The sequence below is a fragment of the Oratosquilla oratoria genome, chromosome 27 (genome assembly GCF_046742065.1).
Source record: "Oratosquilla oratoria isolate Oo_2021 chromosome 27, ASM4674206v1, whole genome shotgun sequence".
Classification (NCBI taxonomy): domain Eukaryota; kingdom Metazoa; phylum Arthropoda; class Malacostraca; order Stomatopoda; family Squillidae; genus Oratosquilla; species Oratosquilla oratoria.
In genome coordinates this window covers 37,648,991-37,674,774 of record NC_134803.1, presented here as the reverse complement: position 1 = coordinate 37,674,774, position 25,784 = coordinate 37,648,991, and the positions used below count along the sequence as shown (strand labels likewise).

Below are 25,784 nucleotides of genomic sequence, written 5' to 3'. Positions count from 1 at the left end.
CATTTGTTTTAGGAAATTGTCTTGCACCACATCCAAGAAATTTTGCATTTCCTGATCTCGAACTAAAAATTTCCAGTCAATGTTTCTATAGTTAGAGCTCCCCATGATCACAACGTTTTTGTATTGGGACGCCTTGCGAATTTCATGAATCAGGGGGTAAGTCTGCTCAGTGCTGAGTTTAGGAGGTCTGTATAATACGCCAATAATAAGTCTCTTATTCTTGCCTATAACCTCTACCCAAATAGATTCCGTACTTTCCTCTTCCTTAATCGAATTGTTGATAATACAATTAGTTGTGTTTTTGACGAAAAGTGCTACTCCTCCCCCACTCCTGCTTACCCTATCCTTGTGAAAAAGCTTATATCCTTCTATCTCGATTTCCGGGAGGAAATGTCTATCAGCCATATTGATCCAGGATTCAGTAATAACTATAATACCAAATCTCTCCGCGTATGTTTTACCTCGCAGGATATTTTATTTTTTACGCTTCTACTGTTTGTATAGTAAACCTTTAGTGTATCCTCCCTCCACCAGATTATGTGATTCATTTCACAGTCCCTATCTGAGCTGTTTCTATTGCCTAAAGTATATTCCGATACTCTACCCCATCCCCGACTCTCACGTAATTTACCCTAAAAATATACAGTAACCCTATTCGCTCAAGGGATTCACACATACACAAACAAGTTGGTGTTTGTGCGCGCGCGCGCGTGTGTGTATTTACCTAGTTGTATCTTACGGGAAGGGGAGCTATGCTCGTGAGGCCCCGTCTTTGTATTTCGCAGTGTCTAGTTTGCTCTTAATTCGTGTATATTTTTTGCACACACTATTGTTTTATCCATTTTGTTTCAGATATCCACCACTCTGTGTGGAATTTTTTCCATGTCTCTTCTGTAACTTTTGAGTTTCTTTTCATGACCCCTTGTATATATCTTATCTCAATTTAGTAAGACTTCTCCTTCAAGGACTTTTGTGCCTTTCATGATTCTGTAAATGGTCAGCAGGTTGCCTTTTTCTCTTCTTTGTTCCAAAGTCGATAATATCAATTTAGCCAGTCCCTCCTCATATGACAGGTTTGAAAGTGTTGGGGGAATTTTCGTGGCTGCTCTCTGGATTCGTTTAATTTTCTTTATATTCTTTTTTGGTAATGGGTGACCATAGTGTAGCAGCGTACTCTAATTTAGGCCTCATTAGTTTAACTAGTATTTTTAAGCCATTTCTTCGTCTAAATAGGTAAAAGCCACTTTTATTGATCTTAGCAAGTTGTTAGATTCTCCGACAATTTTGTTTATATTTACAGGGGACATGTCATTTGAGATAATTACTCCCAGGTCTTTTTCAGATCCCACTTTCTTTACTTCATATGTTCCAGTTTTATATTGTCCTGATATTCTTTTTTTTCTGAACTCCATTATGCTACATTTCTTAATGTTAAAGTCTATATCCCACTTTTGGCTCCATTTGCAAACCTTGTTTAGGTCTCTCTGTAGTGATTCACAATCCGTTTCAGCATTAGCTTTCCTCAGCAATTTAGGATCATCTGCAAAGAAGCTCATGTAACATGTAACATGTAACTGAAATAACAAAAATGACATGGTAACAGTAAAGGTACAAGACAATATCAAGATATAACTGAAATAAAAAAAATTACGTGGTAACAGTAATGGTGACAAAAAATAATAAAGATGACAATTTTGTGAAAATAAATACGAAGACTTACATTTAAAGGGAAGAGAGAAAGAAGGGAGAGTGACAAGCCGAGGATGACCGATGTATATATACCTAAGATCAGGTCAGACAAAAGGGGGGCAGACAATAGGGATCTCAGAGGTCAAGGGGTAAGGGGGTTGGGGGTGGGGGAGGGTTAGGCGGGTGTGGTCACCGAGGGTGAGGGAGGAGGTGGAGGTGAAGGGAGAGAGAGAGAGAAGGGGTAGAGGGAGGGAGGAGTGGGGGATTTTTATTTCTATATAATGGGATAGAAGATATTAGATTGCTCTGGATGTTAATGATTGGAGCTTTTTGTCTTTAATGTGAAAGGCTTCGAGTAATTGTAGTCTCCTAGAGTCATTGCTCGATCCAATAATTTTGGTGTTATTGATCAAATAATCCCTTCTGAGTGCAGCACTTAGGCCAATCATTTCCCAAATCCCCACCCCTTCTTACCATGTTGCCAAACGGCTACATGATATCATCTCCCCTTACATTCCTAGAACTTACTCCCTCCGCTCTACTGAGGACTTTGTAGACATCCTACGGGTTAATAAACCGGTCGGAATCCTGACATCATTAGATGCTAAAAATATTTTTACTGAAATTCCTGTATTAAGAACATTCAATATATTTCTTGACTTTGTGTATCATAATAATGACATCCCACCCCCACCCCATATCCCTGAGTCTACTTTAAAAGAATTGCTTGTTATTTGCACCACAGAAGTTCCATTCAGGTGCCCAGAAGGAAACCTGTACGTGCAGCAAGATGGGGTAGCGATGGGATCACCGTTAGGTGTCCTCTTCGCTGAAGCCTTTATGTCTGCTGTAGAAAGATCAGTCTTCCAGGACGGAGAGTTAAAACCATCTATCTACTGTAGATATGTAGATGACATCTTTGTCAGCACCCCTTCTGTTGATTTGTTAGAAAATATACGGTGCCGACTTCAGGAAATTTCAGGCTTAACTTTTACCACTGAAATGAATAACAATGGTCTACTCCCCTTCCTGGATGTGTTGGTTGATTCTACTTCCGACAACTTCATCACTAGTGTGTATCGAAAACCCACCAACATGGATAAATGCATGAATGGCAAGAGCGAGTGCACAGACAACTACAAGAAAGGTGTCATTAGAGCATATGTAAAAAGAGCCATATCAGTGTGTTCCTCGTGGCAAGCTTTACACAGTGAACTTCAACACCTTAGACAGATGCTCACAAACAAAGGGTATTCTAACACTGACTTTGATTCTATTACCAACAAAATGCTAGAATCCCATCTCACAATCAAAGAACCACAAAATCAGAACTTCATTAACTACATAAACACCTTCACTAGTAATCACAAAAAAAAAAAAAAAAAAAAAATGAAAAAGTCATTAGGGATATCATTCATAAGAATTGCCTTCCTACAAATGAGAACAACAAAATCAGATTTCTCATCTACTACAAAAATCCATGACAAACAATTTGTCTAGGCGATCAGACTTAACATCTAAAACTAATGCAGTGTATCAATACCACTGTTCCACAGGATATTGTAATCGCCTCTCTCATACCTACATTGGTTTTAATAGATGTAAAGTCAGCCGTCGCCTATCTTTACATCTACAAGAGGGAGCAATCAAAGAACATCATAGGAATTTCCATAACGCTGCACTCAGAAGGGATGATTTGATCAATAACACCAAAATTATTGGATCGAGCAATGACCCTAGGAGACTACAATTACTCGAAGCCTTTCACATTAAAGACAAAGCTCCAATCATTAACATCCAGAGCAATCTAATCTCTTCTATACCATTATATAGAAATAAAAATCCCCCACTCCCCCTCCCTCTACCCCTTCTCTCTATCTCCCTTCACCTCCACCTCCTCCCTCACCCTCGGTGACCACACCCGCCTAACCCTCCCCACCCCCCTTACCACTTGACCTCTGAGATCCCTATTGTCTGACCTGATACATCGGTCATCCTCGGCTTGTCACTCTCCCTTCTTTCTCTCTTCCCTTTAAATGTAAGTCTTCGTATTTATTTTCACAAAATTGTCATCTTTAATATTTTTTGTCACCATTACTGTTACCATGTATTTTTTGTTATTTCAGTTATATCTTCATATTGTCTTGTACCTTTACTGTTACCATGTAATTTTTGTTATTTCAGTTATATCTTGATAATGTCTTTTTCAAGACGACACGTCGATTTCAAATAAAAACAAATGGAAGAATATAGAGACCTAGTTTCAATTCACCCTGTTAATGGAAAATCTCTAATCAGGAAAATCGAGAATACGAAGAAAAAACTGAACAACTACAACAATGCTGTCGTTTTTAACTCCACGTGTATATATATATATATATATATATATATATATATATATATATATATATATGCATATGTATATGTATATATACATATATAATGTAAACGTGAAAGGGGAAGATCGTAAAGAAGGAAGAGATAGAGAAATTTGCAGGAGTACCATGAAGGAGAGGGCAGTCGTGAGAATCATGGATTCGGTTGGAAGAGGGCTTTGTTCAATAGTAGACCCCGAATGGCTGATTGATTGGATCTTTGATATTCTTCGAACTTAATTTCTTTTGTAGTTAACCTGCCTATTCATTTTCTGCGCTGACAATCGCATACGCATTGACACACAACCTTTGAATCTGTCTACGGGGTAACTTATGATCTTTGACTAGAATTTGTACACACCTTGATTATAAACATTAGATTTAGTAAATATAGTGTATCTGAACCGAAGACCTTGTTTCTTCAAACTAAATAGTCTCTAAAGTTATTGTATTAAGGTAGCTGGGCAAGTGATTTGGTAAACATTCGCTTTTACCGAAATATTATACATACGACAGTTAACAGACTAGTAGGAAATCTGCTCCACTTCAGCCCGGTCGAAAGAAGAAAAAGTAAAATAAAACAATTAAAAGGCTCAATTACTAGCGTAGAACAAGTTGTAGGAGAATTCCTATTCGAAAAATTAAACATAAAAGAAGAAATATTAAACCTTCTCCAACTGTATAAGTAAAAAAAAAAAAAGAATGGTGAATGAAGAAATAAAAATTGTGTAAATAAAACAAAAACGAAGCGCAATAAAGACATCGGAAAGTAAATAAAACATCACCGGTACCTGAACCTGAATTCGGGATTTCTTTCAAGTGTACTTTATTTTTATAAGATTGTATTTTGTGATGATTTATTGTAGTTATTTAGATTATGTGTACGCTAAAGTATGTGAAACATTAAGAATTCTTCACGGTCAAGTGAGAAAGTAGTCAGAAATACCCATAAGGGCATTTCATCCGTATCCTTACCTAACGCAGGTAAGATATTAGTGTATGTGTCAGTGTGTGCTTATATATATATATATATATATATATATATATATATATATATATATATATATATATATATATATATATATATATATATACATACAATGTATATGTATACATATATATGTATATATCTACATATGTGTATATATATCTATATATATATCTACATATATATATATATATATATATATATATATGTATATACATACATATATATATATATACATATATATATATATATATATATATAATGTATATATGATATATGTATATTATATATCTACATATATATGTATATATCATAAATGTATATATATATATATTATATATCTACATATATATGTATATATTATATATGTATATATATATATATATATATATATATATATCTACATATGTATATATCATATACATATATATATATATATATATATATATATATATATATATATATATATATATATATATATATATATATATATATATATATATATATATATATATATATATATATATATATATATATATATAAAACACTAAGGTTTGATAAATTGGAGAGGAGGAGACAGGATCTCATGAGATTTGCTCCTTTCCTGTATACTACAATTAGATTAAATACAAGAAAGTAGGTACACACTAAGAACTGTAGTATAATGGAATTTGGAAGAAGCAAAAAAAGAATAGCATGGATCATATAAATTGGGAGAAGAAGGAATAAAAAAGTAGAAAATGAGAGAAGGACCTGGGAGTCATTTTAATTTGTTATGAATAACATGTCACCTGAGAAACATATAAACAAGATTTTTGGAGAAACTTATAATTTAATAAGAACAATCAAAGTGGCATTTACATACCTGGATGAAGAAATGGTGAAGGAAATACTAATCACTTTGATAAGACCAAGATTGGAATATGCAGCAACGATGTGGTCACCAAGTACAAAAAAATGTATAACAAAACTTGAAAGAATACAAAGAGTAATTACAAAATTGGCACCAACACTCTCAAAACTATCATATGAAGAAAGACTAGCAAAACTTGAACTACAGACATTAGAGCAAAGAAGAGAGAGAGGAGATTTGATAACTATTTATAGAATCATGAAAGGCATAGAAACTATTGATAGAGAGGATCTAATAAAATGGGATGATAGAAATACTAGAGGACACGGAAAGAAAATCAAGAAAGACAGTTATAGAAGAGATCTGAAAAAGAACAGCTTTCCCCACAGAGTAATAGACATTTGGAACAAGTTAGATGAGAAAGTGGTGTGTGCAAAAACAATACATGAATTTAAAAACAACCAAAGACTGCTTTGGTTTTACTCTCATTCATCAAATCTTGTCTTGTCTTCATTTACACATCCACTGTCAAGGCCAATATGGAAGTTTGCCTCTTTTCTCTTTTATGTTACTTCCCTATTAAGGTGAATCAGCTGGGCTGGTTATATATTACTACTGTCAGCTGCCCAGGGTACAGGTGTATGCAGAATAGGTGGCTTATCGGGGACCCCTTTCAGAAACTTGTCCAAAGCTCTCTTGAAGACTTCAGTACTACATATAGTCAAATCCCTGATTCTTCTTAGTAGACACAAGGTTGAACAGTACAAAATAATAACTTAAAACACACAAATTTACCTCAGAAAGACTGGCACTCTGGCTGACACAAAACAGATTATCATCATTCCCTCAGAAATCGTCAGTGCTGTTGCATACCTCTGACTTCTTACCTAGTTTCTTGCTCAAGAATCTAAGAAGCAACTAGTAGTCATATCCATTGACTGGAAACACAGGCTTACTGTAATCACAGCAGTCCTTGGGCACTGTAGATTTCTTCAGGAAGACATATTTGGCTATTGTCTGTATTGTATTTGTGTGGTCTGTGTGTGTCATTGGCTAAGAAAAGACAAAGAGGAACAGTCTTTGATTGTTATTTCTCCATTTGGGAAAAAATTGAGGAAGGTAATCAAAATTGATTGACATCTTAACCCTGATCTAGAGACCAAGTAACAGTACTTCACCATGTTGATGGAAATTGGAGATGATCAGTAGCAGGGCCGTACCCCATGGGGGGAGGGGGGGTTGTAAGGGGGGTACTGCCCCCCCCCTAGAATTTGTCAATTTTTATAATTTTCACAATTTCTGATAACTACCCTTAACAAATTGGTGGGGTAGTTGCCAGAAAATGTGGAAGTTAATTTTTTTTTTTTTTTTTTCTTTATTCTATTTTATTTATTTATATATTTTTTGGAGGTGGGGGGGACAGTAACCCTCCCTGCCTCCCAGAGGATATGGCTGTAATTAGGGAGATGATTCTCTCTCATGTCCATATTGGAGGACCACCACTTAAAATTTCCTAGTCTTAGTTCCTCTCCGGCTGTCATTTTATATTTGGTCCTCTGTTGATTCAAATTGATTGACTGATATATAAGAATATGATTTGGTTGTCTAAACTGAAGTCAATGTACAATTTAATTATTTTGTGTATTTTTTTTTATTAATTTAATCACAAAACTGCTCTTTCATGTGCTCTGCTGACATTCATAATCTTGTCTGCAAACTCCCAGTTAACAAAAAATCATTATTCAACTGGATTTTTCATTATCATATGTCAGTAATGGAGAATGTGGTGACTGCCTTATGTCTATATTACACTTCACTGAGTAATTTGTTTAGTCTCACTATGTCACAACTGATGTACTTCTTCTATCAAGCTCTTCAATTTATATTTACTAAACAGCACACCCAATATTGCATTAGGCATTCTCATTGGGTCATTGTGTACTAGCGATCCAATAATATTACCACATGTGCTCACAGGCATTGTGGCATGAAATTTGAATAGGTACTGCCCAAGCTGAGCATAGTTGCGGTCATTAAACAATCTGAAGAAAATGAAAGATTCTTATTTACATCAGAAAAATTCCTAATCATAAGTATATCCTAATGGGTGTTTGATGGTTGTGGGATGGGTAAAGGTATGTATAGGTAGTATGTGCTTTGAATAGGTCACTGTTGTAGTTTTATGAGAATGCATTTTTGTGTCATAATGGATGAAGGATCATTGGTTGAACATGTATATGTATGTCCATAGACATACCAAAATAACCATTCTCCGTTATAAGAGGTGGACACCCAAGCCATACACCCATGGTTCACCCATCCCACATCTATTTGTCTTAGTTTCTTGTGGATGAAGTCATCCCTGTCTCTCGCGCACTGGCAAGGTCACAGCATTTCCATAACAGGGTACATTCCCCCTTATATGGGGAGTGGCCCAGCCAAATACACCTGCTCTTCAACCATTGCACACCCATCTGACATCCACTTGCTGTTCCTTTTACCTTAGCTCCTTTTGGGTGAAGGATCATCCCTGTCCTCTGACCACCACTTGGGTCATAAGCAATATAGCAAGACATAGCTTTTCAGTAGCTGGGGTTGGCAGCTGAAGCTGGCTTACCCCCAACATTTCATTACATAGTAAACCTCCCCCCTCATCCACTCAAGAATTTACAGTATAAACAAAAAGAAATCCCTTCAGGCTGGATCAGTTTATTATTTGTTCACAACCACTCTCTACTCGTACCCATCTCTTGCTCGACAGACATTCCTCGTGCACTCAAGGACTCCTTCACCTCACCCAACAACCCATTATTAGTCTTCCCCTTAGACTGTGTTCATCTCTACCTTCCACATTCATTTTGTTATTCATTATTCATTAGTCTAGGAAATATGTTTAGGCTAATAAGGTCTTACAGATTTTTTATGATATTTTCATTTTCTCTTCCAGGCTAAGAAGTAAAATGTGTAGTGTTCCACTGTTCAAACAGGCTGCCTACCTGTCAGTTTTTGCTTCTCGCAGTATTGCCAAAACTGTGATTCATTGCATAGACTGTCTAGTGAGAAGGGCAGTCCAAGAAAGGTATACTGTACTTAATAATTAATTAATTTGTATAGTTATCTTATATATACATATGTATAAGAGCAACTTTTTTTTTACATTTTTTCTACTTAATAGGGATGGCAGTGAAAGAAAGGAGGCACTGATACATCTGTCTGTAAGTAAAAAAAGGCATTTTTAACATGATTTGGAACTGAAACACTGTCTTCATTCTTGGTTGTGTTGATGATTGATGTCTCAAGTTTTACTGACTAAAAATCCACAACCCCAAAGCAACTATCAATGGTCCTCAGGTCCACCCCTATATCTCTCTGGGGGAAAAAAATATTATTGTCTGTGTTATTAGTATGGGATCATTTCTGTGTCACAAGCTTATAGTAGTTGGAGAACAACAGTCAATGGCTGTCAAGTCTCCTTAATGTGAAATTAGTTTGTTGCTCCAGCTCTTTATTACAGGAGACTTACGGCTCCTGAAAACCAACCACAGCCTCCAGTTCAACCCATAAGTCATTCAGAGAAAAAAATTGTGTTGCTGTCTAAGAGGAGTGATTGTAGGACAGTTTAGTATCAGGTGCTATGTGTCTTCTACATGGTGGTTACATGTGAGACAAGTGGAGTCTAGCCAGGCCAATTTCATATTGGTACTGTTTTATTGTGGAGTGGTCAACTGAATTTAGGTATGCCAGTGCTATTCCTTATGTGAAAAAGTGGAGGAAATTCAATTAAAGTTTATAGAGAGAGATTTTGGGCCTGATCTGGAGACCAAATGGCATCTCCAGATGTAGATGAAGGTCTTGATGGGTTTTGAGGATGAGTGGCAGGGAGATGATTTTCTTTACCATTCATCTTGCAGGACCACCACATGCAGGTCTCTTGTGTCAGTGATTTATCTAGGGAATTAAAATACTAAAGTACTTTGTTGCTGCTTTACTGTTTTGATCAATTTGTAATCTTTGCACATTTCAGAATTACATGAAGGATCTTCACAAATGGTGGACAAGTGAGCTTATTTTTGACCCAATCTCACCAGTGCACAGCAGTATGAAAGAGGCTCTTGCACAGGCAGCAGAGGACAGATGGAAAGATGAGTCAATTGTATGGGCTGCTTTACTGAAATCATATTTGTTTGAGAGTGTAACAATTGATTGTATATGTGGTTCAACAGGCAGCCAGAATGTTAGTGAACAGGTTGATGAGAATCTTTATCAAGAAATCTTAAGTATAATTGGTCCTCTACCTTTGAAAAAACTTGAGCTCATAAGTGGAAATTTATGTGCATGGCAAACCAGAATGGTAAGGGACTTGTTATGTCATTCTCCCAAAGTAACTTCAGTGAAAGTTCCACTTCTTACTCACTACATATTGGATGGCATCGCAAGGACACCAAATCTAGAAAAACTTGAAATGGCAGTTGCACAGAATTGGAAAGACTGGAGTTTTTCATGTGGCAAGCTTTATCTCATTGAGAAAGTTGCCAAAGTATTTTTAGGATCCGAAGATCTTTGTAGTTTGATTGAGAATGCTGGAAAACCAGAATGTTTGGTCAGAGTACCTTACCCAAAATTAAAACAATTTAACATTGCAATTGATCATAATACAACAGAACTATGTCATTTGCTGTCTTGCTACTACCCAAATGTAAAGCTTGGTCAATTTTATGTTCCATGCATTGAATACTTTAGTTATTTGATTGCATTTAAAAGGGATCATAAAATGTGGGGTGTAGGGTCATTTTTTCAGAATGAACTAAAGGACTGTTATGCACCTTCACCTTTACATTTTGATCATTTGATTCTAGGTGATATCACCAGAAACAATGGCATAAGTTCTTACAGGTGGAACATGGTAGGCCTTACAAAGTTAGATATCTTTAGTGAATGTAATGAAGAGAGTACAGTGTTTTCAGATTTTTTAGACTATTGTCATGATGTATTTAAATTAGGCATAACTAGCATGAATATTTTATCTGGCATTAGCAGCAAACCAGGTTTGTTACAGGTAACTTGTTTGGAGTTGTCCCCCAAAATAAATCTTCTTGATGTTTTTGCTCATCTTCATAAGTTCCCAAATTTAAGGCATTTTATGTGTTTTTACCCTATTTTTCTTAAAGTAAATGTAGAAGGAAGTAAAAAATTCCTCAAGATTGACGAACTGACCATAAGTTTTTCTTCCAAAGAAACCGTTCCTGAAACAGAATTAATGAAATTCTTCATGGCCTCATTTCCCAGTCTTCAAAGGTTGCATCTGAAAGGAGTTACTCAAGCGCTCTGGACAAGTGGATGGTTAGTTGGATGTGGACAAACCTCCGTAAAATCTTTGACTTTGACAACAGAAGAAGAGTTATGCAATTGCTCATTTGAAGAATGGTTAGAAGTCTTTCCTAAGCTTGAAGATTTTACTCTCCAGTCTGCAGTTCTTCACAGACAGTGTCTGCCTGCTTCATCCAGACTGAAAATTAAGTACTGTGGCTTTGTGTGTCCTTTCTTGGAATGGTTTGATGGGTATGAATATGATGACAAGCTTTATCCAATTGATGAAGAATAATGGCAAAAGATAGTTTTATTGCTACTGTGTAGTCCCCAACACATGGTGCTTCAACATGAATAAAGACTGTAACCAAAATTCTTGTATGAAAAATGTTTTGTAAAAATATACCGTATATATTTTTTTATATGAAATAAAATGAAAATATTTTTATTTGTTTGCATATGTAGGTCCTAAATAAGATATAAATATATTGATTAGTGTATAAATACTGAAACAGTATAGAAGTGTCTTGTAGTTTTTCCAATGGTTTCTATAAATAGTAAGTTGTGGCATATATGTCAAAATCTTCAACTTGAAAGATATGGAAAACATGGGATTAGATAACAGTAGTAACTGCTGGCATACATTTCACTGACTAGGAACATTCATCATGCAGGTGAATTCTGCACTCTTCTTCAAAAAATTATACAAGAGAGATGCATATACCAAGGGGTTTTTCCCCTTTACTTGGTTTCTCCTGGATGACAGATCATCCCTACAACTTGCCCACTGTCCTGGTTCAGAAGTAATGCAGCAAGACACAGCACATCCACAGCAAGGCCGCTTCATTTAATTGGTGACCCCCCGCCTCTCTCATGCTGTGTCAAAAGATACTCCCTCGGCTCCCCGTCCCCCACCCACTACCTTTCATGCTTCACAACATACACAACCATTCTCCATTCACCCCTATCTTCTTCCTTAACAGACATTGCCCCTCTTATCCCATCCATCCACCTCATCCTTGGTTGCCCCCTCATGTTCACTCCTTCCACCTCTGCCTCCCACACCTCTTTTACTAATCTTTCTATACTCGTTCTTTCCATGTGGCCAAACCATTCCAATATTTTTAATCAACCCTATCTCCCAACTCCCCTTTCACTCACACTCTCCTCATTTTCACTCTATCCAGCCTAGCAACCCCTATTCAGGCATTTCATCTCACATTTAAACTCTTCCTCTCTTATGTTCCATTTTTCTGCCCATTACAGTGCTGTCAGTCGTACAATCACCCCTTCATACAATCTCACTTTAGCATCCATTCCCAAATGTCTATTTCTCATTACACTTTTTAATCCCCCAAGGCATTTACTGTATTTGCTTTTCTTAATCTACATTCTACCTCCACCTCTACTCCTCTATTTTCTTTAACTATTTCCAATCCTCAGCCTATTTCCCTTGTATTTATCTCTCACACCACCCCATCCATGTATAAATTGAACAGCCAAGGTGACATGACTTGAAACCACTCACTCCATTTCTAATTCTAACACAGGCTCTACTATTCTCATAAAAACTCTTGACTGCTCTTAACAGCTTTTCTCCTATCCCATATATCTACAAAACCTCTCACAGTGCCTTCCTGTCTACCTAGTCATAAGCCTTTTCCAAATCCATAAAGGCCCACAAAACATCCTTACCTTTTCCTAAATCTTTTTCACAAATCTGCCTTACCACAAAAATCTGATCCACACAACCCCTACCTGTCCTAAACCCACACTGTTCTTCACCAATTACTCTCTCTGTTCCCCTCCTAATCCTCTCAGTCAAAATCCTTCCATAAGCCTTCCCAGCTACACTTAACAAACTGATCCCTCTGAAACTACTACACTCACACTTGTCCCTTTTTCCCTTGTAAAGCAGAACTATACAGGCACTCCTCCAGTCCTTTGGCACTCTACCCTCTTTTAGACAAACATTAAACAACCTTACCAGCTGGTGCATCACCATACCTCCCCTTTTTTAGACACTCCACTTGACACCCATCTAACTCAGGTGCCTTATCTGCACTCATCATTTCAATAACTACTTTTACCTTATCTTTCCTTATTTCTCCTCTATCTTCCTCATTCGTCACTGTCATTTTCTTAACACTTCCCACTGCAACTACCATTCCCTCCCTATCCTCCTACACATTTGGCAACTCCCTAAAATACTCTGCCCATCTTCCTATTACTGCCATCTTTTCCATTACCATCTCTCCATCTGTATCTTTTACCTTTTCTTCTCTACTTGATTCTCCTCCTCTTCCTCTCTTAATTTCTTTCAATTTTTTTTTTCTTTCAAAACTTTGTCATACTTATCCCATTTCATATATGCTCTCCTATTTTGCTTTCTTTATCTCATGCATTACTTCTCTTCTGTTTTCCTTGTACCTCTTATATCATTCTCTTGTCCTATTTTGCAACCAATCTGTGAATGCTTGTTTCTTCTCTTCTATAACTTTTGCTTCATCATCCCACCACTCACTACCCTTCCTTCTGTCCTCCTTGTTCCACACCATCTTTGCACACCTTGTGACTCTCTCCTTGAAACATCCCCATTCCTCCTTCACTCCTAGTTCTACTCCATCATTCACTCCCTCCCAATTTTCTCTCAGCTCCTTTTTGTACTCTTTATTCTTTTCTTTCTCATTTAAGGATTTTACCCTAAGCACCTCCCTATCTTCTGTCCATTTCCTCTGTCTCTATCTATCCTCCACTTTCATGAACCTACAATACTATGAAACCTACTGTGGCGGTTCTGCAAGATAGGTGTCAGAGAGGATCACCTCTCCAGTACCTATTTTCATAATCTATCAACACCATAATCATCTAGAGGTGCAGCTGTCACTTGGTCTCCAGAATGGGCCCAGGAATTCTACCATCTCTGGTAACACTTTTCCCACTTTTTTCATGTAAGGAGAGCTGAGTATTGGTGACTACTCCCTCCTTCTTCTGCCAGCCAGTAATACCACACCAATACAACATAGCAGTCCAAAGTCTCCTCGAAGACTTTTGGGAAGGATTGAGGACCATCACTAGCTATACGGAGCTGTGGTTTTCAAGTCAGTAAAACTTGAGGCAACAGCTATTATCATTATCACAGGCCCTCCACTGGAAATTTTGTTAATGTATCTGGATAAAATGAAGATAAGTTTTTGATAGTTGCATGATGTTGGATAACCACATAAGGTGATGTGAGGTGAGGTAATCTGTCTTTTCAAGACTGTTCTCATAGAAAATGAGAGATAAGTAAGTAGAAATTGTACGAGCTCCATCAGATAATGATATTTGGTCCCTGTAGGAGGGCGGAAAATTATCCCCCTATATAAATTAGCATATGAGACATGTGCAGACAGCCTATTGCTTAGCACAATTCAGACCCACAATCTTGGATGATATGTTCGATTCCTTTCCTCGAATACTTATTTCTTGTTTCCATTATCAACCAAAATTTAGAACCTTGATAGTAGTTTTATGTATTATATGTCACTATTATGACATTTGGTTTTTCGTGTATTTACATATTTGTGTGATAAAATGTTGTAAAATCAACCAGACTGTTCGAACATTGTGTTGTTATGGCGTCAACGAACCAGGCAAAGCGGGCCAGCATATTCCTGAAATAGATTCCAGATATTTTGTAATTTGTGCATATAACCCATATACAGTGCCAGGTATGTTGGGATGCAGCGTTGAATTACAAAACAAATGGTCTTAATTTTCAACAATCATCTTGTTTGTATAAGTTTGCATATGAATTGTTAGAGTACCTTTAACTAATATTTTCTAAAATATACGAATATGGCCTTACTTACAAAGCACATATAGTATTGCATGATGTATGTTGATATAGAAAAGATGTTAATACATATATTAATCACAATAAGTTCATAAAAAGGTACGAGGGATATATCCCGGGGCGGAGCGGTTCTTTTTGGTTTAGTTTTCCATTCTATGATTCTCGCGGGTTTATTTTTCCGTTCTCGCACAAGTATCAAAAGATCGTACACTAGAGAACCTGTATTTTCTTTGTCTTTATCTTATCTTGACATAGTTTCACAGATTCATTGCATTTTGGGAGGCTAAATATAAAGATATTTGTCAGTCTCACAGATGCAATTCTTATTAAGACTTATGTTATTTGTCTTAGGACTTGGATAGCTATTATCTTAGTATTTTGGGTAAATTTTTAGAATTGCACACATATGTGATATAGCAACAAAAAATTTAAGGTAAAATTTTTGTTGTACACACCTACACAATATAGGCTATAGCAATAGAAAATAAATGATTAATTTTGTAAATTATAATAGATCAAAATAATATGTAATTTTCTTGGTGGAAATCGATAACAAAAAAGTTGCTAAATCCTATTTTCTAATGAACGAAGTTGTGGCAGTTGAATGATATGCCATGATTGTTTTAAAAGGTGCTAAGGTTGAACAAATGAAAGGATAAATTAGTCTATTCTAACCTAACCAAACCTGACCTAACTTACCTAGCCTAACTAATCTACGTAACCTAACCATATACCAAAGGCTTTTTTCACTCTTACACGGGGGGTAGCCGAAAAGGAAAAGGCATAGAAACCACTCCCACCCATTCCATCCCCTATAAATTCCACTCCCCTCCACCCTCCTCCCTCTCATCTTGGCACCTCCTGGATGCCGGGTCATCCCTGCATCCTGTTCATTGCCCTGGGTCAGAAGCAGTGTCGCAAGACACAGCACATTCACAGCAAGGCTGCTTCATTAATTTGGCGACCCCCCACTCTCTGTCCCCTTATGTAGAAAAGAAGACTGGGAGAAATACCTTTGGGCTGCGTCAATCTATTTCTCATATACAGGTAGTCGTCGACTTACGACCTATGCGACTTACGACTGAACGACTTTACGAACACGAGATAGTGCAATAATATTTAACATTTAATAGAGTAATAGAATTGCAATGTTATGTCTGGCAGCGCAGAACAATTACTCCGCATGCCGCGAGACGCTAGTACGATAGTTTTGGCAGGCTGCCGACAGCGTCAGCATCCCAGCCAGCTAAATATTCTTTCAATTTTTTGTTTGAAGTAAAATCTTTCCTAATTTTGCATTGCATTTTGTATTTTTGTATTTCTATATGTTTTGCAATTAATAAAATGTAACAATATTTTTTATGCCTAGGCTAGTTTGTTGATAACAGTATGTTCGGTACTGTACGTAAACGGAAAGAATGTGTTTTGAAATAAAAAAATTCCTAATTTTGCCTTGCATTTTGTATTTTTATATGTTTTGCAATTAATAAAATGTAACAGTAAAACTTTTTTATGCCTAGTCTGTTGTCGATAATATGTTCGGCACAGTATTTTGTATTTTTATGTTTTGCGATTAATAAAATGTAACAGTAAACTTTGTTTATGCCTAGTCTGTTGTCGATAACAATATTTTCGGTACAGTACGTAAACGAAAAGAATGTGTTTTGAAATAAAAAAAAAAAATGTCCGAATTTTGCCTTGCAATGATTTTATTGTAACCAACAAAAAAGTATTTGTAGGTCAAAGGTAACAGGATTTTATTCAGTATGCGTAGGCGTAGGCTACATTTCCTAATGAAAATTATAAAAAAGTTAATGAATATTAAACAACGTAGCTCAAAGATAATAAGATTTTATTCAGTATGCATACGTTTCTTAAAGGAAGTCTGATGGTAAAATGATAAAAAGGTTAGAAAATACTCGTAGAGTATTAGATATCATAGGTTAAAGATGATAGGATTTTATTCAGTATGCTTATGCCTAGGCTACGTTTCCCAAAGAAAATCAGATAAAATTATAAAAAGGTTAAGAAATACTATACAACATAGTTCAAAGATGCTAAGATTATTTCAGTATGCTAAATATAATATACAATATATATATACAATAACAAAAATATTTAAAGTGTAATATATACTGTATATATATATTAAGACCGACTTGTGTCCAGATCGACTTACGACCTGTCTGTCGGAACCGAACTCGGTCATAAGTCGACGACTACCTGTATACTTCCTCACCTCCCATCCCCCACTCACTCCCCCTCATGCAATGTTTAGTAAATTGGTACCTCAAATTCTAAAGATCATCTGGGTTGTCCTCATTGTCACAGATGCTGACAGCCTGATTATTATTGTACCTCGGGCAATTAACAGACGACGGCAGAACCCCGTGTTCTCTCATAAAGTCCAAGGAAGGCCTATTGTCTTTGTACAGTGCTTATTATTGTCACCTGGAATTGGAGAACACCCAGTCCACAGATTGAAAGCCATCGTCCGATAATGATTGGACTGGCATGGTGTCTGGACTATCCTAGCGGCTTCGTTCATTAGTAAATTTGGATGTAGCAAGTTTTTTTTTTTTTTTTTTTTCATTTCTGCTAAGAAAATTGCATATTACATTCATGTATTATAATTAACATAATATTTAATTTTCTAATGCTATATGGCATAGGTGTGCACAATTAAAATAATACCAAATTAAATATTAATTTTTTAATTATAATAGAGTACATCAATGTAATATGGGTTTTTCTTGGTGGAAATTAATAACAGAAAAAGTTGCTAAAAGCAATACGCAAACATAGCCTCATCAACTGGTTGAGACACCATCTTTGTTTTGGTAGATGCAGAGGTCGAAGAAATTAAAGTATGATAAATTTGTCTATTCTAACCTAATCTACATAACCTAACTTGCAATTAGTAATGCAGTACCTCTAATTCTAGAGGTCATTACGGTTGTGATCATCAGCTTACTTACTTGGTTTACATGGTTAAGTTCCGAGGACAGTCCTCACAGCCATAGTGATCTTTGTTAGTTTCTTTTTCCAAGTGGTCTACTTTGCATAAGTGAACACACATACCCATGTTCTTATTAGCATATATATGTATATACATATATATATATGTATATTATTATATTTTTATTAATTTTATTTATTTATTTATTTATCTATTTATTTATTTTCTGCAGGGGCTACAGTGCAGCTTAGTACACTCACACTTAACCTAACCTAACCCAATCTGATCTGATAATTATAAAGATATTTCCCAGAAGAAAAAAAATTATCTGTCTCATTGCTTTATTTCATCACCAGCTTCCTTGTTGCTCAGTGTTGTGGGGAGGAACTTCACATGGCTGATGATGCTGGTCACTCTGGGGGAGATAGAGCTGTACCGCCTGGGTGAAAAAAGTGTGGATGAATGTTTTCTCTTTGTGAGCGTTGACGAATAAATATCTGGTCGAATATTGGAAAAGGAATTTGCTACATGCCCCAGGCTGCTTTGCCCACTCCTTAATTAGCATCTCTTTGATGTGTTAGTGTGCTAGTCTGCACCCCCTCCCCCCACAAAAAAAAAAAAAAAAAAAGATCACTACTGACAATACTATTAATTTATGGTACTTAACCCATGTCCAAAAGACTCAATTATAAGAGCTCTCCGGTGATATGTGTAAAAAAAATCTGAGATTGACCTGTCATCCAGGAGGAGCCAAGAAAAGAGGGAGGGAGGGTGGTGAATGGGAGTGGAGTATGTGGGGATGGAATGGGTGGGAGTGGATTTTATACCTTTGTTTTTTGACTACCTCTCTTGTAAGGGGGAAATAGCCATTGGTATATGTATGTAAATTTTTGTCTAATAGCACCACTGGTCTTAAGACTTGTTAAATTATTTAAATTCTAAAGTGCATTATTTACAACTAATTTGCCTTTTTTTTTTTTTTTTTTTCTTCTTTTCTACTTCTTCTTCCACTTCTTCAAGGGTGTAGTTACCATTCTTAGGTGATCCTAGTTTGTTCATTATCAGTGTCTTGACACTGTTCATGATTCATGGACTTTGATTACCATCCCTTTTGGTGATGTGTGTATTCTCATGAGCTTGTTTTTGGTCTCGATCCAATTCACCATTGTTTAATACTTTATGATCATTGTTCACAGTTTTCAGCTCTTGATCACAATAGATTTTTTTTTTTTCTTTTTTTGAAATTCATGTATTAGGTCATATTTATTGTATTTTATTTGTTTATATTTTATTTGTTTATATTATTTATTGTTATTTGTTTATATTATTTAATTTTATTTACTTATTTTGATTTTTTCAATTTCTGAAGTGTCATGCAGATAAAAGCTACAGATTAGTGAAACTGCATGATTAGGGACAATATGCATCCCAAAAACTACAGTATTCCTGGCAAGTTCTTTTTGATGTTCTGGGAAATTTGATCCCTGTCACAGTTCTGATTCCTTTTAGGTGCATATGACATATACATTTTCTGTTTAATGTTGGGATTTATTTGCTGGCTTCTTTCAAGAATCAAAAACTTCCCAGGCAGGTCTTCTTAACTTATTACTGATATCTTGCTAACAGTTTCATGATTTTATGTTTACCTTCCAGTTTCCATTTTCACATCATATCAGAAACAGGGATGGTTTTGCTGTGTTTTAGTCAGCAGGAGCACAATTCTCAAACATTCTATCTCCAATCATTTTATTGGACTGATTAATTACATTTTTTACAGATATATTATTTTATTTCAGATTGTGAAAGATGTCATCCATAAGTGACACCTCTGTTTGGATCAAATTCTTCACGGAAGCTGGCATACCTGCTGGGGAGGCCACTAACTATGCGATACTCTTCAGTGATAATCGCATCAAGCAAGACATGTTGATGGATCTGAACAAGGAATATCTACGTGATATGGGCATTACTGCCATGGGAGATATCATTGGAATTCTCAAGCATGCCAAAACAGTGTCAGGCCAGCTCAGTAGAGACAGGGTTCTTCTTACAGTACCTCAACAGAAATCAAAGGAAAGTACTCCTCCACCATCTAAAAAGAGCACACCTGCAACTCGAATGTTAGAACACTATGTTCGTAAAGAACCTTCGACTCCTTCCCCGCCAGCACAATCCAGCTCCATGTCCCAGGCACTCTCTGGGAGGCTTGGTAATGGGGGTGTGAAAAGGTCTGCCGAGGATGTTGAAGACAGTGCAAATAAGAGAAGTTCGGTCTTTAACAGACTAGGTGACAACGCTGTGTCCAGCACAACAAATGTTGAGTCACCAAAGATAACCATAACTGGACTTGGTAAAGACATTGTCCGATCCACAAATTTTAGCGGCAACAATAGCAGTCCCAATAACAGGAGCAGTAGCACAGAGGGAAGCAAAAGATTGGTATCGACATCTTCTTTGGTGTCGGCTTCCTCATCTGTTTCTCCCTCTGTATTTCAGCGTTTAGGTGGAAAGGATGGACTTGATACTCATGTTAATTCTGGGGGTATACTGGGAAGACCATTAGAGTATCAAGGCATTTTGAAATACTCGTCCAAAGAAGCAGCTGAGATGCAGGCAGCAGCCAAAAAGAGAACTGTGAAAACCTTGGCCACCTCTGCTGTAGCCACCATGAAAGCTGATACAACCACAGGCAGTAATATAAAGAATAGACTTGGAACATCATCTGCCACACCACCTGCAGCATTCAGGAGTGCAGGTATCTTTGCCAGGGACTCTGTACCAAAGATGGGAGTAGTCAAATCAGGTGGCTCCTTAGTATCATCTCAAATGTCACCCAAGGGGGTGTCCCGAACTATTGATTCATCATCACAACTCTCGCCTGGCTCATTAAGGAAAATAACAACCCCAAGGTCCCCAGAAAGACCCACAGTTTCCTCATCAGCACCTCTGAAGGGAAAGCGTGTTGTGAAAAAAATAATAAAGATTAACAAGAGGACAGGAGAAGTTATTAGTGAAGAGAAAAAGGAAATAAAATCAAGTGTGTTCAGTAGACTTGGAAGTTAAAGTCGCTGACCAGTAGGATTGTTTTACTCAAACTGTGTACCAGGTCCACGGTATTACCTCGGGTTGAACTAACATTTGCATGTGTATGCAAAGAAAAGCCTTTTTTTCCGTGCTGTACAATAGTAGACGAGTTTTTGCAGACTCAAACTAAAGCTGTAATTGTGATTCATAATAGGAAACTTGCTTGCTAGACACAGACCAAGCTGTAGTTGGAGTTCAGTATTTCACCTGTAGGGGTATAAAAGACCAATCTATTTTTGTATGCAAGGAAGTGGTCACTGCCAAGAAGTTATGAACTGGTCACATTTGAGGCCAAATCTCAGAGTGAGCTTCAGATTGGGCATGGACTTAGCTTTGTTGTTATATACTATTATCAGTACCCTTGCCTCCATTTGGAAGTGCATTGCATTCAATATCCAAACTGGGCTCAAGATCTCACTGTCAATTTATAAATAGTTTTCCATTTTTTCCTTGTAAGGAGAGCCGACAACTAATTGCTCTCTCCCCATCTCCTTTTCTCCTTCTCTTTCTCCTGCTCCTCCTCCTCCTCCTCCTCCTCCTCTTTTGCCTCTTCCTCTTCCTCCTCCCCTTCTCCCCACTCCTCCCCCTTGTAAGGGGATGGCCAGGTCAAAGCATCACACACACAAACAGTGAGGATTGTGAGAAACCTTATTACTGTGACCTCATGTCAGAATTATGTAAAAATACATAATTGATTTTGAGTTACTGTATGTTATTTATTTTTTTAAATTTATCTCAAAATCTGTGACAATTGTATGTACTGTATTTATAGTGAGGTCCCTGTCATCGTGAATATGAATTTTATTTAATTGATAGGTATTTTGTTTTAAATTTGTCGGATCATTTTAGATGGTCTGTTTTCTGTTACATATACCAAAGGCCCTTTCCCACTTCTGAAGGGATGGCTGGGTTGAAACACGTACCCACATAATGTGAATTGTGAGGAACCTTATTGCTCTGACCTTGTTCTTGTGAGTCATGTGAAAATTCATAATAATTTTGAGTGATTGTGTGTTTTCAAAATCTGTAACAGAATTGTATGTATGTATAGCAAGGCGTTCATCATTGTGAATATAAATTTTATTTGATTAATAGCCATTTTGTTTTGAATTGTCTGACCATTTTAGATGTTCTGTTTTATTTTATTGGGCAGAGTAACCGTATGAAAAATGAAACAAAAGAAAATAAAGACCAGGAATTCAGATGCTTAGTGAATCAGATATTAGTGCTAAACACCACTGTGGCAGCTCAAGTTTCTTGTCTTTCACCGGGTTGGGAATGGAGTGTAAATTGGACTGTTGAAGAACAGTAACCTTGTCATTAGTGTTTAATTTTCCTGGTCTTTATATATATAGCACTGCATTGCTGCTACACTGCATACTGATGAGCTTTGTGAGTGTAATTAAACATGGTTATATTTATGCATGTGTAATAAGGCAGAGGGGCAAGGATTTTCTCTGGACCTTCTCTCCTGAAAGAAGACCAATGTCATCTCACCACCACCTTGTAGCCCCTGGGATTGACTCCCACCGGTATAGTAAGTGTGTGAGATAGTGACTGATACCAGCAGTGTATTCATTGTCAAGATTTTGCTCCAACAATCTAATAATACTTCCCATCACTAGTCTTGGTGATGATGCATAATGATGGGAGTAGGACCATTTTTCACTGTGCACTGATATTAAGGGGGTACAGTTTGGCAGTAGCCTGTACCACTGGCCAGTCCTTTTCAAGAACCATTCTGTGCACCCAAAATTTGGAATATACTAGAAAAGGTGGCCCAAACTTCACCTTCACCTTACTGGGGTGCTGTGCTACAGCAAGGTCTACCATAGCTTGCCAAGACCTACAATTAAGAAGACAACACAAGATGGGAGCAGCTGCTCTCCCAGTCCAAAGTTCCTGTTCTGTATACCTGCCCTTCTGTGTAGCACATCCACATGAATGGAGTAATGAGACCTACCCTTCAAAACCAGGAACAAAATACTGTGACACCACATTGGTGATTAAGGATCCTATTGAGACAAATTATTGCTGACTTTGATGAAACTAAATGACATGAAAGACAGATCCATTGATCACCACTCGAATCCCACCAAGTAAAATAGCATTACCATACTTCCCCTATCTACTTGTTCCTGTATCAGTCCATACCTAGATGAAATGGATCCTCACATGGATTATCCAGGACTTTTTATCGTAATTACCACCAGTGGATCATGTCTTGCAGTAGAATGCCCCTTTAGAGTGGACAGAGATGTTATCACTTGTGGAGAAAATCCCAACAAATGTAGCCCTATTGAAATGGATTCTTAATAATGGTACTAAAACCAAAAATTCAATATGACAGAGCCCAAATGAAACTGCATGCATTATTCAACAACAGTATGGGAGTGGTCAGTATTGTATGACTGCAGGAGTACTCAGAGACAACTTTTATTTTCAGATAAAAAACAATAAAAGTATACCAAACTAACAAACCAATAAATTATGTGAAGATCCCAACCTCCCCACACTGATAATTGACTTTTGATTGACCTCCTAACTTCCAGTTTGCCTACATGCAAGATGTCTAGGATATTCTGTAAGGAAATGCTACCCATGTCTGTGTCGCTGTATGGACACTGGAAATAATGTTGCTCTCCAGCAGGCATATATTTGCACTGTCTAGCTCCTGCACACAATTCCCAAAGCCTAAACCCAGCTAAATGCATAACCTAATCAAACCCATGCAGTAACTTCTTCATGGTGCTCAATATATCAAAATGAGATATCCTTAGGCACTGCCAAGATAGGATGAGAACAGGGGAGTGTAAGTTAAAGTATTTAATGTGTGTGGTGATTGCATCAAGGACAAGTTGGTTCTGTAGCCAGGATATGTTGCTATTTCTTTAGGGTGGTGATCTGAGAACAGTTGTACAAGTGTGGTTCTTGGCTGTCGGGTGGAGTTATCTCAGTAGGGCTAATGTTAAGGGAAATATAATTTGTTTTCTGTCTTTGTGATCTGGATGGCAACTCTCTCCACTTTCTTAGAGCAGTGAATAACCATAACTTTCATTTCTCAGCTTTGTTCTTAGATTTGTGAAGGGTGCTGTTGGGCTGAAGTGGGCTCCGATCATTAGTCCCTAGAATCAGAAGGAAACCAGAAATGTATTAGATTTCATTACATTAATACAAATATATAAATGATGGGTATCATGCAGTGTTTAAAAAAGAAGGGGTACAGTTGTAGCGGACTGGGTAGTAAGGTTGTGTAATGTGTGTCTGTGGGAGAGTAGAGCTCCAAAGGACTAGAGGAGTGCCTGCATAGTTCTGCTTTACAAAGGAAAGGGGACAAATGTGACTAGTAGTTTTAAGTATTTAGGGTCACATGTAGCAGGAAATGGAGTGGGGTGGAAGGTAAACTATGGATTGAGAGAAACAAGTAGATTATTGGGATTGAAAAGCCATAAGAAATGAGCATTTGGGAGTGGATTCAGAAAAAATAATATGGAGTGATTGTACATATGACATAGTATTGGGCACAGACTCTGAATTTAAGGTGAGGAAGGAAAAGTTTAAATGTGTTTGAGATGAAGTGTCTGAGAAGTATGGTAGTAATTATAAGATTGGATAGAGTGAGGAGGAGAGCAAAAGTTGAAAGTGAGCTGGTAGATAGGGGCGATGAAGATTATTGTGATGGTTTGGCCACATGGAAAGAATGAGTGAAGAAAGGTAAGCAAAAGAGGTGTGGAAAATGGAGGTGAATGGAGTCAATTTAAGGGGGATGGCTGAGGAGATGGATAAAGTGAAAGGGCCTTTGAGCAAGAGGGGAATGTCTATTGAGCAAGGGAGTAGGCAGGGGATAGGGGTGAGTGGAGAATGGATGTGCATGGATGATATTTTGACACAGCCCGAAGGTAGTTCCTTCATGTCTTCTCCATTTTCCGCATGAGATGAGGAGGGAGGGTTGCCATGTAAATGAAACAGCCCTGCTATAGATGTACAATGTCTCTGTACATTATTTCTGACCCAGACAGTGAGCAGAAGACAAGAATGACCCTTCATCCACGAGGAGCTGAGAGAGAAACAGGTGGTGCATGGAGATGGGGGATGTACTTTGACTAGTTACCTCCCTTAAAAGGGGGAAGAAACACATAGTGTGTATTTACCTAGTTGTATTTTACGAGAAGGGGAGCTATGCTCGTGCTGGCCCGTCTTCATATCTCATTTTATCTAGACTGTTTTTAAAATCATATATTGTTTTTGCACACACCACTTTCTAATCTAACTTGTTCCAAATGTCTATTACTCTTTGGGGGAAGCTGATCTTTTTCAGGTCTCTTCTATAACTATCTTGATTTTCTTTCCGTGTCCTCTTGTATTCCCACTATCCCATTTTATTAGATCCTCTCTATCAATAGTTTCTGTGCCTTTCATGATTCTATAAATAGTTATCAAGTCTCCTCTCTCTTCTTTGCTCTAATGTCTGTAGTTCAAGTTTTGCTAGTCTCTCTTCATATGATAGTTCTGAGAGTGTTGGTGCCAATTTTGTAATTGCTCTTTGTATTCTTTAAAGTTTTGTTATACATTTTTTGTACTTGGTGACCACGTCGTTGCTGCATATTCCAATCTTGGTCTTATCAAAGTGACTAGTATTTTCTTCACCATTTCTTCATCCAGGTATGTAAATGCCACTTTGATTGTTCTTA

The 25,784-nt window shown here is 37.1% G+C and overlaps 2 protein-coding genes across 5 annotated transcripts; both read left to right on the top strand.

Moving 5' to 3' along the window:
* Positions 1-4,826: 4,826 nt before the first annotated feature.
* On the top strand, positions 4,827-11,656 carry LOC143039961 (uncharacterized). Of its 4 annotated transcripts, none has more exons than XM_076210442.1 (4): positions 4,827-4,885; positions 8,853-8,984; positions 9,081-9,120; positions 9,930-11,656. In XM_076210442.1, the coding sequence occupies exons 2-4, from the start codon at positions 8,866-8,868 to the stop codon at positions 11,505-11,507; spliced, it is 1,737 nt and encodes a 578-aa protein (XP_076066557.1). In that variant the 5' UTR covers positions 4,827-4,885; positions 8,853-8,865; the 3' UTR covers positions 11,508-11,656. The 4 variants fall into 4 exon arrangements, with proteins under 4 accessions (XP_076066557.1, XP_076066558.1, XP_076066556.1 ...); XM_076210443.1 differs by having other exon boundaries at positions 4,830-4,851; XM_076210441.1 differs by having other exon boundaries at positions 4,833-5,048.
* Positions 11,657-14,774: 3,118 nt separating this feature from the next.
* Positions 14,775-23,625, top strand: LOC143039960 (uncharacterized). Its single transcript, XM_076210440.1, has 2 exons — positions 14,775-14,925; positions 19,806-23,625. Exon 2 carries the CDS (start codon positions 19,816-19,818, stop codon positions 21,070-21,072), a length of 1,257 nt encoding a protein of 418 aa, XP_076066555.1. The 5' UTR covers positions 14,775-14,925; positions 19,806-19,815; the 3' UTR covers positions 21,073-23,625.
* Positions 23,626-25,784: the final 2,159 nt, after the last annotated feature.

Coding starts and splice junctions, on each gene's coding strand:
- LOC143039961 (XM_076210442.1), top strand. CDS start 8,866: ATGTGTAGTGTTCCACTGTTCAAACAGGCTGCCTACCTGTCAGTTTTT. Junction 8,985..9,080: donor AGAAGGGCAGTCCAAGAAAG/GTATACTGTACT, acceptor TCTACTTAATAG/GGATGGCAGTGAAAGAAAGG. Junction 9,121..9,929: donor AGGCACTGATACATCTGTCT/GTAAGTAAAAAA, acceptor TGCACATTTCAG/AATTACATGAAGGATCTTCA.
- LOC143039960 (XM_076210440.1), top strand. CDS start 19,816: ATGTCATCCATAAGTGACACCTCTGTTTGGATCAAATTCTTCACGGAA.